Source organism: Nilaparvata lugens, chromosome 12 (assembly GCF_014356525.2).
Source record: "Nilaparvata lugens isolate BPH chromosome 12, ASM1435652v1, whole genome shotgun sequence".
NCBI lineage: Eukaryota > Metazoa > Arthropoda > Insecta > Hemiptera > Delphacidae > Nilaparvata > Nilaparvata lugens.
Genome location: NC_052515.1, coordinates 2,964,588 through 2,980,028, shown reverse-complemented (window position 1 = coordinate 2,980,028; position 15,441 = coordinate 2,964,588). Strand labels below are relative to the sequence as shown.

At 39.1% G+C, this 15,441-nt stretch overlaps 1 protein-coding gene across 1 annotated transcript in view; it reads right to left on the bottom strand.

The window, feature by feature from the left end:
• LOC111062401 overlaps positions 1-15,374 on the bottom strand; it is a 31,556-nt gene extending 16,182 nt beyond the window's left edge. Inside the window, exons 1-12 of the mRNA XM_039439420.1 lie at positions 15,182-15,374; positions 13,279-14,356; positions 11,527-11,913; positions 10,054-10,187; positions 8,969-9,185; positions 7,769-8,265; positions 6,822-7,053; positions 5,405-5,616; positions 5,128-5,359; positions 4,481-4,483; positions 3,606-3,922; positions 682-991 (exon numbers count right to left, since the gene is read on the bottom strand). Coding sequence (XP_039295354.1) covers positions 682-991; positions 3,606-3,922; positions 4,481-4,483; positions 5,128-5,359; positions 5,405-5,616; positions 6,822-7,053; positions 7,769-8,265; positions 8,969-9,185; positions 10,054-10,187; positions 11,527-11,913; positions 13,279-13,470 — 2,733 coding nt within the window. The 5' untranslated portion in view covers positions 13,471-14,356; positions 15,182-15,374. The remainder of the gene's footprint in view (positions 1-681; positions 992-3,605; positions 3,923-4,480; positions 4,484-5,127; positions 5,360-5,404; positions 5,617-6,821; positions 7,054-7,768; positions 8,266-8,968; positions 9,186-10,053; positions 10,188-11,526; positions 11,914-13,278; positions 14,357-15,181) is intronic.
• Between the last annotated feature and the right edge of the window lie 67 nt (positions 15,375-15,441).

Here is a 15,441-nt window from a genome sequence, read left to right as displayed (position 1 = left end):
ATTCAAATTTTATTTATTCAAACTCACAATATTTACAATCAGAATCAATGAGAAATCAATAACACACAGCTCGGTAAGATAAAAAGTAATAGCCTAACTGACAAATAAAAACATATAAACCTGTATAAAAAAAACACCAAAACCAGATTTGTACATTGTTCAATTAAAATTTCAAAGTTGTAATAGTTAATGTTTCTTTCGAGCACTGCAAAAGACATTCACGTCCAAGTAACGTACACTATTTTTTGTCATAATAATCTAAAGAAGAATAATGGAGAAATAGAAAACATAACCTGCTTGTGCTGAAGTTACTACATGCATTCTATAAACATAACCTAGTTTACAAATTCCGAATCAAGAATTTTGTGGAAATTGACAAAACATCCACCTGGAGCCCTGAAGGTGTTTTTTGTAGCAGTTTTGCTGTTCCAAATTCGGAACTAGGAAACATACTCGACTGTAAAGAAAACATATGATTTTATCACAGTATAGTATGCTGTAATGAGAATCATATGTTTATTTGTTCTACAATCAGCTGCTTGATTTCATGGATGTAAAACAGCTGAAATTGAATGACTATGACAAAAAATAGTGTACGTTACTTGGACGTGAATGTCTTTTGCAGTGCTCGCCTGCAAAAGGCCCCTAAGATAGCCTACTATAAGAATGTGTGTGGTCTACCTTGAGAGCACTGCCCGATATGAATCCCTTGCCGCAGATGTCGCACTGATGCGGCCGGACACCGGAGTGCGACCTGAGGTGGTAGAGCAGCGAGTTGCGGTGGTTGAACACTCGGTTGCACTCGAGGCAGGTGAGTGGGGGCCGCTTCTCGCCCCCCTTTTCAGATGCCACCCCCTTGGCTGCCCCCTCTTCCACAGCAGGGGCCAGGGGCTGGGCTGCTGCTTGCAGTGTGTGCATGTCCTGCAGATCCATTTCGCCCATGTCTGGAATCGACCTGTAAATTGACGACGCTTTCAACTGGTATCGCCACCTACACCAAACAAACAAATCACATTTTAGTGATAATAATGTGAAATATTTCTTCTAGGTTTGATTTTGAAACATCTAAATTTTAAAATCTACTTTGTGAAAAGAATTAAGGACTGAAATTTTTGTGAAGTGAACAACTACAAGACTTAACCTATTTCGGACTATGTGTGACCTTATCTAAATTTGTGAGAGAAATAGCACAAGGTTAACTTATTTTTTTCTTTCCTCATCATTTCGATGATGTACTGCATTATATTTCAAGACCAGAATATCTTATATTTAAATATATATATATATATATATATATATATATATATATTTTAATATCTTTCTTTGTTTGGACATGATATTAATATATCATGATATTGTAGTTCTTTTAGAATAGTATCTTTCCAATTATTGTATTGTATGTGTGACATTTGCTGTACATTGTGACGGAGGTAATGCTTCTGAAGACCTCAGAAGCGTATACATTAAAACTTATTCTATTCTATTCTATTCTACTTATTGTGTACGATCTGTGTACAGTAAATTGTTCCAGTTCCAATCGTAAATTGTTCCATCACGTGACTAGTACAAAATGTTCCCATGGAACGCCATTTCAAAATCTTTGGTTCAAGCTTTTGGCGCGCACATATAAAGTTGATTTACACTAAAATGTGTCGTTTACTAGCTGCGTGAATAAAGAAAGGCTGTTTTACAAACCTACCGTCTAGAAAAGTGTAAATTTCTTCTATTCCATTACTCTCAAATTTTCTATCGAGAAAAATTCATTTAATGACTGGTTATCAAACATCATAATATTGTTGGTTATGTATTCTATGCTATACTATGGTGAACAAACTATCAGCGCATGCGCAGAGAAGCAAGCAGACTACAATAGTCGACCAATGAGAGCTCAGATAGTTGGAACGGTAACAGGTCGGACAATTTACCACACTTCGACTGTGGGGCAGAAAGTTGGGACTGGAACAGGATTCTGGAACAGAGTCTGTCAAAATTCCTCCCATGGAACGCGGAACTTTTTACCTGGTAAATTGTGAATCGGACAATTTACCACATTCCATGTACACAGAACGGGCCCATTGTATGAATCAAAATAATGGCAATTTTATTGTCTTACTGAGTGTAAGACAACAGAGTGACAGTTTAAATTAAATTTCATTTAAAACTGGATGAAATCCATATCAAGTCTCATTCGTTATAATGTGGTTGATTTTCAGTTAAAGCCACCAGGTGATTGAATTCCGTTTAAGCTTTGACTGTGTTAAGGTGCGTACAGATATACGCGCCGCGAACATGAGCAATTCACTTTTAATCAGCTGACTATATCTGTATTTTTACAGAAACGGTAAGATACAGATATAAAAAGCTTGGCATCAGCTGATTAAAAGTGAATTGCTCATGATCGCGGCGCGTAAATCTGTACGCACCTTTAGGCCCAACTCACGCTCACGCGACTCAGGTCGAGAGGAGACTCGACTCTAGTCGGGAGCATGTGATTCCAAATGGTGTTTTCAGACCAGTCGATTCTAGTCTCCGCGACTGTCACCATTTGAAAACACATGCTCTCGACTAGAGTCGAGTCTCTTCTCGATCTGAGTCGCGTAAGTGTGAGTTGAGGCTAAACGACCCTAAAAAATAAATACAGGTTACACATATCACTTACAGGTTACTCAGAGCTACAGTAACTATAAATAAACAGTGTGGTTAATTCAAGTCTTGTGGTCTATTGGTTTTTCCTATTTAGCAGTTTTCCCTTCTCCATGAGAACCAGCACCCGCGGCTGGGGGATCCAGTACTTAATGAGATGGGGCGAGGAACCAACTCTTAAAATAGCTCTAAGAAGAGCACCAGCCTGATCCCATAGGGACCTGTCCTACTAGCCAATGCGAAAGCACGGCCTTTCCCATCCTAAAAAGGAATGAGTCCTCTTGAGAAATGAACCGCGGTACCCCTCAAGCGGTCGTCGCCGAGCACCACGAGGAGACATAAGGCAAAGTCGAAGCGGTTACCCATCCAAGGCAATCACTGCCGCGCCGTCACCTGCAACCCCTTCTCCGGCCCAGTGTGACACTTAAGCCTGGTTTTCATTAGTAGAGTTAGCTGGATAAGTACTAACTATCTTGTGAACTCTCCCAATGAAAACGTTCATGGTAGTTTACTAGTAGAGTAGAGTGGGATAACACTCCCCCATCACCGCTTCTCACTCTACTCTACCACTACTATGCAACTGAAAACAGTCTCGAGCTAGTGGAGTAGACTCGTACCGTAGGCTATCAAGTTTGAAAAGTGTTGTTAGTTATTAAAAAGTATTGACATTTTAAGAAGTCACACGTCAAGAAAAAGAAAGAATAATTGGAATTTAAATACTCGAAAATGTACTGGTTATTGGGGAGAAAGGTTAGTTCTGTTCACTAGACAACACACTTTACCTACTATTCTCAATTGTAGTGAAAACAGTTACTCGACCAAGTAAGTAGAGTAGAGTTAGTATGCCAGTTACTCGAACACTAAATCTACTAGTGAAAACCAGGCTTTAGAGAAAGGTGTGTGCCAAAGTTTACTCAGAATGAATAAGAATACTTACATAGAATGAATTTGAGTGAATGTACCTGATCTTGTCATCAAGATGATGCTCCTCATCGCCACTGTCGACAGCCGGCATGTTGACAACATGGCGGATGCCCTCCATCATGTCCTCGGGCTCGCTGAACTCGTCAGCGGCCATGTTGTCGTGAAGGGGGCGTGGCTGGGGAGACGGCGTGGCCAACAGGGGCGGTGGTGGGGGAGCGTGCGCAATGGCATGGTGCGCAGCCAATGCCTTCTGCCGCTTGAAGCCCCTGCCGCACTGCAGACAGGTGAGCAGTTCCGTTTTGACCGGCGCGGCCAGAGGTTGCTCTTCTACATACTGTTGCTGTTGCTGCTGCTGCTAACCAAGGTAAGGTATGTATATTTAAGGATGATAAAAAAGTTTTAAACCATTTCTAAAGATTGCACTTTTCACACTTCATGGACAAAAAGCTAAACTATTTCAGTTTTAGTACAATTGACACCCCAAGGGCCAAGCCACATGAAGCGTTTTTCAGGCGAGTAGACAGGATAGAAAGCTCTCCGATCGGCTATTTGGGAATCGGTGAATAATCAGCCAATCGGAAAACTTCATGCCCTGCCGATTCCTCTGAAAACGCCTGAAAAAACGCGTCATGTGGCTTGGCTCTTAGTTAGTCAATTGTACTAAAACCGAAATAGTTTAGTTACTTGTGCATGAAGGGTGCAATCTTTTCTCCCCCATGCCATTATAATAGCTCAAAGTTACATAGTAATTTCTCTCGACCTTTCTCTGCTTTTAACTCGGGCTGACCACTATCTCCGTAAACAAAACCGTAGTGCATTCGTGTGACGTCAGCACAGGTAGGGCTCCTACACAAATAAAAATTCGTTGATTTCAGCTGATCTATATCAGCTAGTGTTTCTATATAAGAGCCACCTGCTACCTGTTTTATTTGCTACCTGTGCTTACGACACACGAATGCGCTACGGCTTTGTTTACGGAGGTAGTGGGCTGACCAGTTGACAGAATGTCTTGTATAGTGAGGTCCACGTTATAATGGCAGTGTTTGATTAGCAATGGTATTGCTATCCTTGTCTATCGTTCAACAAAACGGATAGCGCTATCTCTTTCTCGCATTGCCAGATCGTCTTTTAACAATGTAAAAGTAATAATTGATTAACAAAAAAATATTCCATCTTAATTATAGAAATTCATTATGAAATGATTGAAAAATATAATTTCTTGCTTAATAAAATAGGCAATCATTAAAACGAGAATAAACAGTTTATATCACATCAATAAACCTGTATCAGCTACCGTCTATAGAAGGCATTGACAAGACAGAGGATCGGCAACGTTGTTCATCTTTCTCCACTGCCATTATGAAGTGGACCTCACTATAGGAAATTAGCTTCTGGTGATAGTTCTTTACAACAGATAAAGTGATAAACTCCGGAAACAGATGATTAGTATTGTCGATACGTCAACCCAAACGGCATTGGCCATTGATAAGATAAATGTGATAACATAAATGTTCTTAAATAATATTATCAACATTTTCGACTGTAAACATAGAGGCCTACCTGTTGAGTGACATGATCGTTCTTTGCATCAGCGATCATTGTATTGGCATCCTGAATTGGCGGCATTTCCAAATTGGAAGCCCCACCCTCAGTCACCCCTTCCCCCACCGCAGCTGGTTCATAGTGACCCTTCAGATGTTCGAAAAACTTCAACTGCGTGGCAAACTGTTTATTCTGACACAGTTCACAGTTGAACGAGCGTTGTTTGATTGGCGCTCCCGTGTGTACGGACCTGTAAAATAATAATTATATCCTTTATTTCTGTATGTGCATGAACTCGTCAGCGGCCATGTTGTCGTGAAGGGGGCGTGGCTGGGGAGACGGCGTGGCCAACAGGGGCGGTGGTGGGGGAGCGTGCGCAATGGCATGGTGCGCAGCCAATGCCTTCTGCCGCTTGAAGCCCCTGCCGCACTGCAGACAGGTGAGCAGTTCTGTTTTGACCGGCGCGGCCAGAGGTTGCTCTTCTACATACTGTTGCTGTTGCTGCTGCTGCTAACCAAGGTAAGGTATGTATATTTAAGGATGATAAAAAAGTTTTAAACCATTTCTAAAGATTGCACTTTTCACCCTTCATGGACAAAAAGCTAAACTATTTCAGTTTTAGTGCAATTGACACCCCAAGGGCCAAGCCACATGAAGCGTTTTTCAGGCGAGTAGACAGGATAGAAAGCTCTCCGATCGGCTATTTGGGAATCGGTGAATAATCAGCCAATCGGAAAACTTCATGCCCTGCCGATTCCTCTGAAAAAACGCGTCATGTGGCTTGGCTCTTAGTTAGTCAATTGTACTAAAACCGAAATAGTTTAGTTACTTGTGCATGAAGGGTGCAATCTTTTCTCCCCATGCCATTATAATAACTCAAAGTTACATAGTAATTTCTCTCGACCTTTCTCTGCTTTTAACTCAGGCTGACCACAATCTCCGTAAACAAAACCGTAGTGCATTCGTGTGACGTCAGCACAGGTAGGGCTCCTACACCAATCAAAATTCGTTGATTTCAGCTGATCTTTATCAGCTAGTGTTTCTATTTGTGTAAGAGCCACCTGCTACCTGTTTTATTTGCTACCTGTGCTTACGTCACACGAATGCGCTACGGCTTTGTTTACGGAGGTAGTGGGCTGACCAGTTGACAGAATGTCTTGTATAGTGAGGTCCACGTTATAATGGCAGTGTTTGATTAGCAATGGTATTGCTATCCTTGTCTATCATTCAACAAAACGGATAGCGCTATCTCTTTCTCGCATTGCCAGATCGTCTTTCAACAATGTAAAAGTAATAATTGATTAACAAAAAAATATTCCATCTTAATTATAGAAATTCATTATGAAATGATTGGAAAATATAATTTCTTGCTTAATAAAATAGGCAATCATTAAAACGAGAATAAACAGTTTATATCACATCAATAAACCTGTATCAGCTACCGTCTATAGAAGGCATTGACAAGACAGAGGATCGGCAACGTTGTTCACCTATCTTCCTCCACTGCCATTATGAAGTGGACCACACTATAGGATATTAGCTTCTGGTGATAGTTCTTTACAACAGATAAAGTGATAAACTGCGGAAACAGATGATTAGTATTGTCGATACGTCAACCCAAACGGCATTGGCCGTTGATAAGATAAATGTGATAACATGAATGTTCTTAAATAATATTATCAACATTTTCGACTGTAAACATAGAGGCCTACCTGTTGAGTGACATGATCGTTCTTTGCATCAGCGATCATTGTATTGGCATCCTGAATTGGCGGCATTTCCAAATTGGAAGCCCCACCCTCAGTCACCCCTTCCCCCACCGCAGCTGGTTCATAGTGACCCTTCAGATGTTCGAAAAACTTCAACTGCGTGGCAAACTGTTTATTCTGACACAGTTCACAGTTGAACGAGCGTTGTTTGATTGGCGCTCCCGTGTGTACGGACCTGTAAAATGATAATTATATCCTTTATTTCTGTATGTGCATGAATGAATAATTTTTTATAGTCGTCATCATAACAATAAAATTTAATAGCGATATACAGGGAAAGTATTGTTTATTGTTTTTGAAGGGTCCAAAGGTTCAAAGAACCCCACACGTCAACCGAAGCTTATTGTGTTCCCAAGTAGTATGTTAGTTAGGCAAACCAATACCTGTGTTCTTTGCAAGAACCAGGATGGAGTTTTTCCCTATACTAACATCCCATTCATCACCCGGTTGCTTGTAGCAATCCAGTGTGATATGCTTGGCAGTCTCTACAGACTGATTAGTCCTCGTGACCTACGAGAGTTCCACTCCTGGCATACTTTGAAGGTCCTACCGCTGAGGAAGGGGTGGCCAAATTGCCTCTAGGGCACCTGGCCACCCTCGACTTAGTCTCTTGACCTACATTTGTGCCTGGAGTGTCACCCATCTCTGGTCTCTCGAGTTATTCTTTTTGCCCCTCCGAAACTACGACAAGCATGGATACTGTGGGTGAATTCTGGTTTTCAACATATTCTTGAGTACGATGATCGAGTCAAAGCTTCCCCAACCCACAGGGGGCCAGGGAAAGTATGTGGCAGCGTTTGCTTGAATTAACAGTGAAATTGGGAACATAAACGCCCTATACTATGGGATATCTTCTTATGCTATATTTTCTCTATAGTGTTGTGATTTACCTGTGCGCAGTCAACAAATGTTGCGTACTAAAGCTCTCTCCGCATTTGCTGCACTTGTAGGTCTTCTGCGCACCCACTCTCGCGCCGCTGGTGGGCGTTGCCTTCAGTTTGCGCGGAAAACGCTTCTTGTGCGGCAGAGACTTCCTGGATGCTGCGCGCGCACTCTCACCGTCGTCCTCCTCCTCCTCTGATTCGTCGGTGGGCGGGGCCAGTGACGGAGGGTGGGGAGACGGGGCCAATGGCGCCGAGTTGTGGGTGGTGGCAAGTGACGGAGGATGATGGTTTGAGGCTAGAGGGGGCGGGGCCAATGACGCTGAGGTGTGGGCAGTGGTTAGAGGGGGCGGATGAGGAGGTGGGGCTAGTAATGGCGGAGGATGAGGGGGCGGGGCTAGCGTTGTGGTGGTTGGTGTTGGTGTGCTGGTGGTTGTCATCACAACCTGCTGTGTGGCCGCCGCGTCTTCTAAGTGGTGTTCCGCTTTGATGCAGCTATTGTTGTCCTGTCGATTAATAAGAAAATAATTTATTTTTTAAATAATTGAAGTACCTAAATTAATTCATATTGCATCAACTGATGAAACGCATGAGAGACCTAATTTACACAGAAGTGGTGTATGGCAAGGGGACTTGTTTACTTACTACTTTTACTCCGTGGCTCTACAACCCATTGAGGTCTTGGCCTTCCGCAATATGCCTCTCCATTCGTCTCGGTCTTGCACCTTTCTCCTCCAACCTCTGATACCCATTTCTTTCAGGTCATTCTCTACGTCATCAATCCAGCGCATTCTCGGTCTTCCCTTTAATCTTCTTCCACCTGGATTCATTCTGTGGACTTTTTTCGCACTCCTGGAGTCACTCATTCGTTCAAGGTGTCCCAGCCAGCTAAGACGCCTAACTTTTATCTCACTCACAATGTCTGGGTTTCCGAAAAGCTCTCGTAACTCCTGATTAGTACGTATCCTCCATTCTCCATTACTGAAGATAGGTCCATATATTTTCCGGAGGATTTTCTTTCCCAGACATTAAGTAGCGCTTCGTCTTTTGAGTTAGGACCCAAGTTTCTGCACCATAAAGCACTACTGGTCTAATAACGGTGATATATACTTGTATTTTCACTTTCCTAGTGATGAGCCGGGAATTCAAAAAATGTTTCATGGCATAATAGCATCGATTACCTGCTGACAGCTTTGCTTTGATATCTACCTGCACTTCATTTCTATGTGTTATCATAGCACCTAAGTACTTGAATTCGTCAACTCTTTCAAAGATACTATTGCCCATCACTAGTTGCCTTTCGTTTTCTTGACCATCTATCCTGCTGTTGAACATGTATTTTGTCTTGTTTGCATTTATGGTGAGTCCTGTATTCTGAGAGCCAATTTCCAGTTGGTTGAAACCTTCTTCCAGAGCTCTTTTGTTCCTAGCAATCAAAACCACATCATCCGCATATGCCATATATTGCAATGTTCTATCCATGATTGTTCCATTTGGATTGACAGTCAAGTTTCGCATTACTTTCTCCAAACTTATGTTGAACAGCATTGCTGATAAAACATCTCCTTGTCTCAGACCTTTGCTTGCCATGAAACTGCTAGATAGTCTCCCTTGCACCTTTATTTTATATTTAGTCTCTTTGAGTGTCATTCTGACCAATCTCACCAGCTTACAAGGTATACCAAATTCTATCATAGCTTTAATGAGACTATCTCTTTTTATGCTATCAAATGCTTGTTTATAGTCTATGTAAAGTTGATGTAGACTTATTGTACTCATAGCATTTCTCTAAAATGTGCGTATTGTGAATATATGATCTGTACATGATCTGTTCGGCCTAAATCCACATTGATAGTCTCCTATTATCTCATCCATATATGGTATCAATCTCTTGGCAATTATTTTGGTCAATATCTTATAAGCAACACTTAACAAGGCTATTCCTCTGTAGTTTGTGCAGTCGATTTTGCTTCCTTTTTTGTGGATAGGACATATTAACGCCGTGTGCCAGTCTTCAGGCATTTCTTCTTCTCTCCAGATTTGCACTATCAAACTATGTAATGTGCTGAGGAGCGCATTTGAATGATCAAAACTGGTGGCCCTGCGCTCCTCAGGACTTGTTACTCCTTCATAAAAATAAGGTCCAATGAAGAGACAATTACGCAAAGAGTGACAAAGTGATTTTTTTTTACTTGCAGCCTTTCGCCGAAGACACAGACTAGCTTTGGACTTCAACTGGGCCAACAGCCAACATGTGGATGCGGCATTGTGATTTATAATAAAAACTGACTTACCAACAGTGCGAGTTGTGTAATTCGACCATAATTCCAGGAGTTTCGTTGTATTTGTTGCGAATCATCATTGACTGACTGGACAATACTTTCTTCAACGGAGGCAAAGGTTGCTGTGATTGAGTCCTAGTTAGCACCTGCATAACAAAACAGAAATTGTAATAGACATTCCATGATTATGCATTTTTATCAATGATTCTATAGATTAAAAGAGATTCTATGATTCTTTATTTTCTTCATTGACGAACGTATGCATTTGTCAAGGTACATATTCAATTCAATTCATTTTTTGTCATAGTAAAATACTAAACAAATGAAAATATATAACAAAAAATACAAATAAAACACACTCCATATTAATATGCTACATAGGACAACTCTAATCATTAATAAATTCTACACAATAAGGTAATTATTTCAGAATACTGAAATAAACATTGAATAGTTCAGTCAAATGATTCTATGACAACACTTTAAAAGAAAGTCAAATTCTATTAGAATCGTTGAAGATACATAAAGTTGAGCATTGTGGAATATCCCGTTACAGTAATTTAAGTGGTAAGGGATTTCCCTATTGCATTGCAATATTACCAAGAGATGAAGTAATATTATCAAGAGCTTTATGAACCACCAGGAGAGAATTTCCCAACTAATCAATTATATTGAGTGGTGCTTGCTCCCAAGTGGTCACCCGTTTGCAATGATTTTGCAAATTCCATGTAGAATCTAAATGGCCTTCGGTTGTTACACCTTTCGTGTAACACTCTGTATATCTAAAGACTTACTACAACTATAGTGAGGTCCACTTTACAATGGCAGTGTTTATTAGCAATGGTATTGCTATCCTTGCCTATCATTCAATAAAGAGGATAGCGCTATCTCTTTCTTGCTTTGCTCTGTTGCCAGATCGTCTTTTAACAATGTAGAATCAAAAATAAGAAATATTTCATTTTAATTATAAAAATTCATTATAAAGTTATTAAAAACTATAATTTCTTGCTTGATAAGTAATAATTAATTAATTCAAACGAGAATGAACAGTTAATATTACATCAATAATCCTGTAACAGCTACCGTCAATAGAATAAATTGACAAGACAGATGATCGGCAGCGTTATTCTCCTATCTTGGTAGAGAGTTAGTGGGGAGGATATTTTTAATATTCTTCCCAAAGAATGGACATTGATATGTCCAAAGCTCCGCCAATTATGTAGATGCATAACAATATGTTTATTATCTATAGTTATTATATTACAAATTGCTTTTTCATATAATATACAGTTCAATAGTTATTTTCTTAGTCTATATTATGTGAATTCATCTATAACTTTGCTGTATTGTAAGCTATTGTATACAAGTGTATAAGCCAGTATATATTGTAATCTACATAAATAAAGTACTCAATCAATCAATCAATCTTTGTCCACTGCCATTATATGGTGCACCTCACTATAGACTGATCGCGGTTCCAACTACCTGCATCTCCTGTTGTTGCTGAGGATAGATCTTCATGATAGCGCCGCGTTCGGCGTTCTCCTGCTGTTGCAAGTTGTGCATGTCAACATCCTCCACCGTCTGTATGTAGACCGCTTTCTGACCGTCCATGCTGACCGTACTCAGAGAGGTCAGCGTTTTGGCGTTCAGGAGGTCTTGAGCGGTCACCAGCGTTCCACCGCCCTGCTTCAGTTGCACGGCGACAATTTCGGCGGCGATCCGGCGTTCTTCCTCGGCGGTCAGACCGTGCGCCAGGAGTTCTTCGGTGTCATAGTAGTGTGCGTGAGGTGCGAACTCGCCTCCGCTCGCCGAGGTCAGGTCCACGTGATGAGCGATCAGATCGCCCGATATCGGATCGGTTACTATCACCTGACAATAAAATAGAAATTATATTTTATTCATCGAAAATAGAATTGAAAAACAAATCTACTTTTGTTATAAAGCTTTTCGTTTCAATTTTCTAGTTATTTCAAGGATTTTTTTCAAGCAACTCTCACCAGCGGGCCAAGATTTTTCTTTTTGCTGGTGATGCCTAGAAATTTTATAATTGTTTTTTTCTGCTCTCATGTATATGCATGAGAGCAGATGTGTAATATTGTATTATGAACATTTTATTTTTATTTTTGCTCGTGTATTATGTATGTGTATGAGTAAATTATTGTTAGTTTCCTTTTTGGCAATAAATGAATTTGAATTTTGAAAAAATAATATTTTATTCATCAAAAATAGAATTAAAAAATAAATTATATTTTATTGACAAGAATTCATCTTTATTACATTACATTTACATTTATTACATTCCTTAACCACAACATCAAATTAATGATTGGGAGAGAATCAACAGGATAAACCCAAAACTGTTCCTCTCCCTAATTTTGATAAAAATAGTCCAAATATTTATCAAAATATGTACAGATACATTTGAGTAGTGTCAGACCCTATCAGTGTTACATATAATATACATACATATAACGCTAAAGTGAGATCCACATTATAATGGCAGTGGAGAAAGATAGGAGATCAACGTTACCGGTCCTCTGTCTTGTCAATGCCTTTTAAAGACGGTAGCTGATACAGGTTTATTGATGTAATATTAACGGTTCATTCTGGTTTAAAATAATCAATTATATTTTTCAACAGTTTCATAATTAAGATGAAATATTTTGTTAATTACTCGTTCATTCCACATTGTTAAAAGACGATGTGGCAAGAGAGCAAAGCAAGAAAGAGATAGCGCTATCCTTGTCTATCATTCAACAAAGCTGATAGCGCTATCGCTTTCTCGCATTGCGATGTTGCCAGATCGTCTTTCAACAATGTGGAATTAATAATTAATTAGCAAAATATTCCATCTTAATTATGAAATAATTGAAAAATATAATTTCTTGCTTAATAAAATATAATTTATTATTTCAAATGGGGATGAACAGTTAATATTACATAATTAAACCTACATCAGCTACCGTCTATAGAAGGCATTGAAAAGATGGAGGATCGGCAATGTTGTTAATTCGATGAGCGCTACTATTCAAAAAATTATTTGTCAGCCCGGGAACAAACAATTTGTCATTCCCGGGCTGACTAATAGTTTTTGAATAGTAGCACTCATCGAATTTCCATCTAGCTGTTTACCCTGTCGTCAATATTTGCAGTAGCAGAAGCCTTCGGGGTGAATTACAGCATTTAATTTGGATTTTCGTTTAATAATAATATTGTTCTATTTAGTGTACCTACCTTGTTCATGTGTTCCGGTAGTCGGTGCAGGTTGATGTATTGGGTAGCGGTCATCATATCCGGCGTCATATGTCCGGGGTTCGGCGCCATCTTGGAAATCACCTCCACCCTGCCGCCCTCCGAGGACACGATTTGCACCGGAAGTAGTTCCGGGTTGGAGCGGTGCTCGGTCACTTCCACTGTCTCCATCATTTTACACAAAAATCAATCAATCTTTTTACAAACAATTCATGTGGGCTTGCTGCATCCATAATTTCACAGAAACCATTGAAATCTAACTAGTGTAGCCTAATTAGTTATTGTTTTATTGAAGTTTGGGGTTCACCCAGTATTTCACAGATCCTACAGGATTATTGAAACTACACTATAGACAATCAAAGTGTACATACTTAAATTGTTGTTTTTACCAGGTATTTTTGTATTTATATCAGTGAATAAAGGTACCGGCATGCAATTGAAATTTCACACACAAGTATCGGAGATACGTGTCGAAAATACTCTGAAAACACTAAAGTTTTTGCCATCTTAGGATTGGAGGAGTAACAACACATTCAACTCTCGTCGTAATAACTTGCTAGATTGAAGACTTTATCATTTTATTCTAAGGGTGATGCCCACATGGGCTCTAGGCTTCAACTATTTCAAGTGCGATCTCAAATTCTTCACTCTTTTTGATACAACTCAATTGTATAGGTCTATGTAAAGTTGAAATTTTATTTAACTTCATAGAGTTCACACTATTGCAGAAGAGCTTGTATTAGATTATAGATATTAAAACTATACTTCATTGTGAAATGACAATGAATGAATATTTAAAAAATAATTGATAATTAAAGTAACACAATTCTATGGCACCAATAGTATTATTTTAACATAGATATAGAGCTAACTACATCACTTTTTTGATATTGACTACATCAGCCAAACACTAAAAAATATCTAGACCATGTTTTATAAATCGAAGATGAAACTGGATATTCTTCATCTTGAGTCTTGGAGTTCTATAGCGGCAACAGGTTCTAGTAGATTATCCAATTGGAAGAACCAAGTTTAGATTCTTGAGCATATTGTGAATTATCTGAAAAAAAAGAAATCAGTGGTAAAAAAGTAAATTCGTATGGCTTTTGTTGGTGGGGAGTCCCTTGCGGGAAGGTCCCACCGCCTGAATATATATAATTTAAGCCGTCAATGGGCCTTACAACTGTCATACTTTAGCCGGGACCGACAGCTTAATCGGTTGTTAATAAAGATTATTATTAATGTAAATGTAAGTGTATTAGATTAGGAAGAAATGTGGAGCCTCTGTTGTTCCTGATCATTATTTGAAAGTTGGACCAGCAATGTAATTTTGGTATGGAAAATTATGCAGCAACATTCTTAGGCAATCGAATAGTCTATGAAATGTATATCATGAGTTAAAATGTATAAAAAGTTTGCTTGGTCAAGTTGGACCCTCTTGTTGGGTTTTTACACACTGATTTATGTGAAAGGTTATAAGCTTAGGCTACTTCATCCAACTAGGTACTAACTTCATTCATGCTGAAAATAATATTTTCAAGTTAATATTAATTACCTTACAAATTATGATTGGCAAAGACAATAATGAAAATGTATCATGGTACGGTGATACTTGTGGTGTAAACATTCTCACCTGATGTGTAAACATTTCAAAAGCTTATTGGTTATTGACCAGTTGACTATGATAGTTTACTGCTACAAATCAATTAGTACGTAGCATGTGTTATTATTTTATTAAATAGAACTTGATATAAATATAATTCGCAATCCTTTAAATTTCGCGGTTTACACAGATTCCTAGAATTAATCATTAGGCATATAAGCCACTTTTCCATAGCCTACAAAGAAAGAGCTGCAAGGTCAAGTTGAAAATTGGGAAACTTACCTTTAAAAAACTGAAGTATTGACACTTTCTCGATGGATTATCACAATTTAAGCACTGACAAATATGATTTTATTACTTCAAACTTATTTAATCCAGTAAATACACGAAAGTAGTATCACTAAATTGACTGCTTCTAGGTGACGAAAATGTGACAACAATGTCTACTTCTGATGTATAGTTCAAAAGTGAACGATCTTTTGAATGCATGCATTCTAAAGTGAACTGCAGTTCATATGCTGAAGTACAAGAGCTATATCATT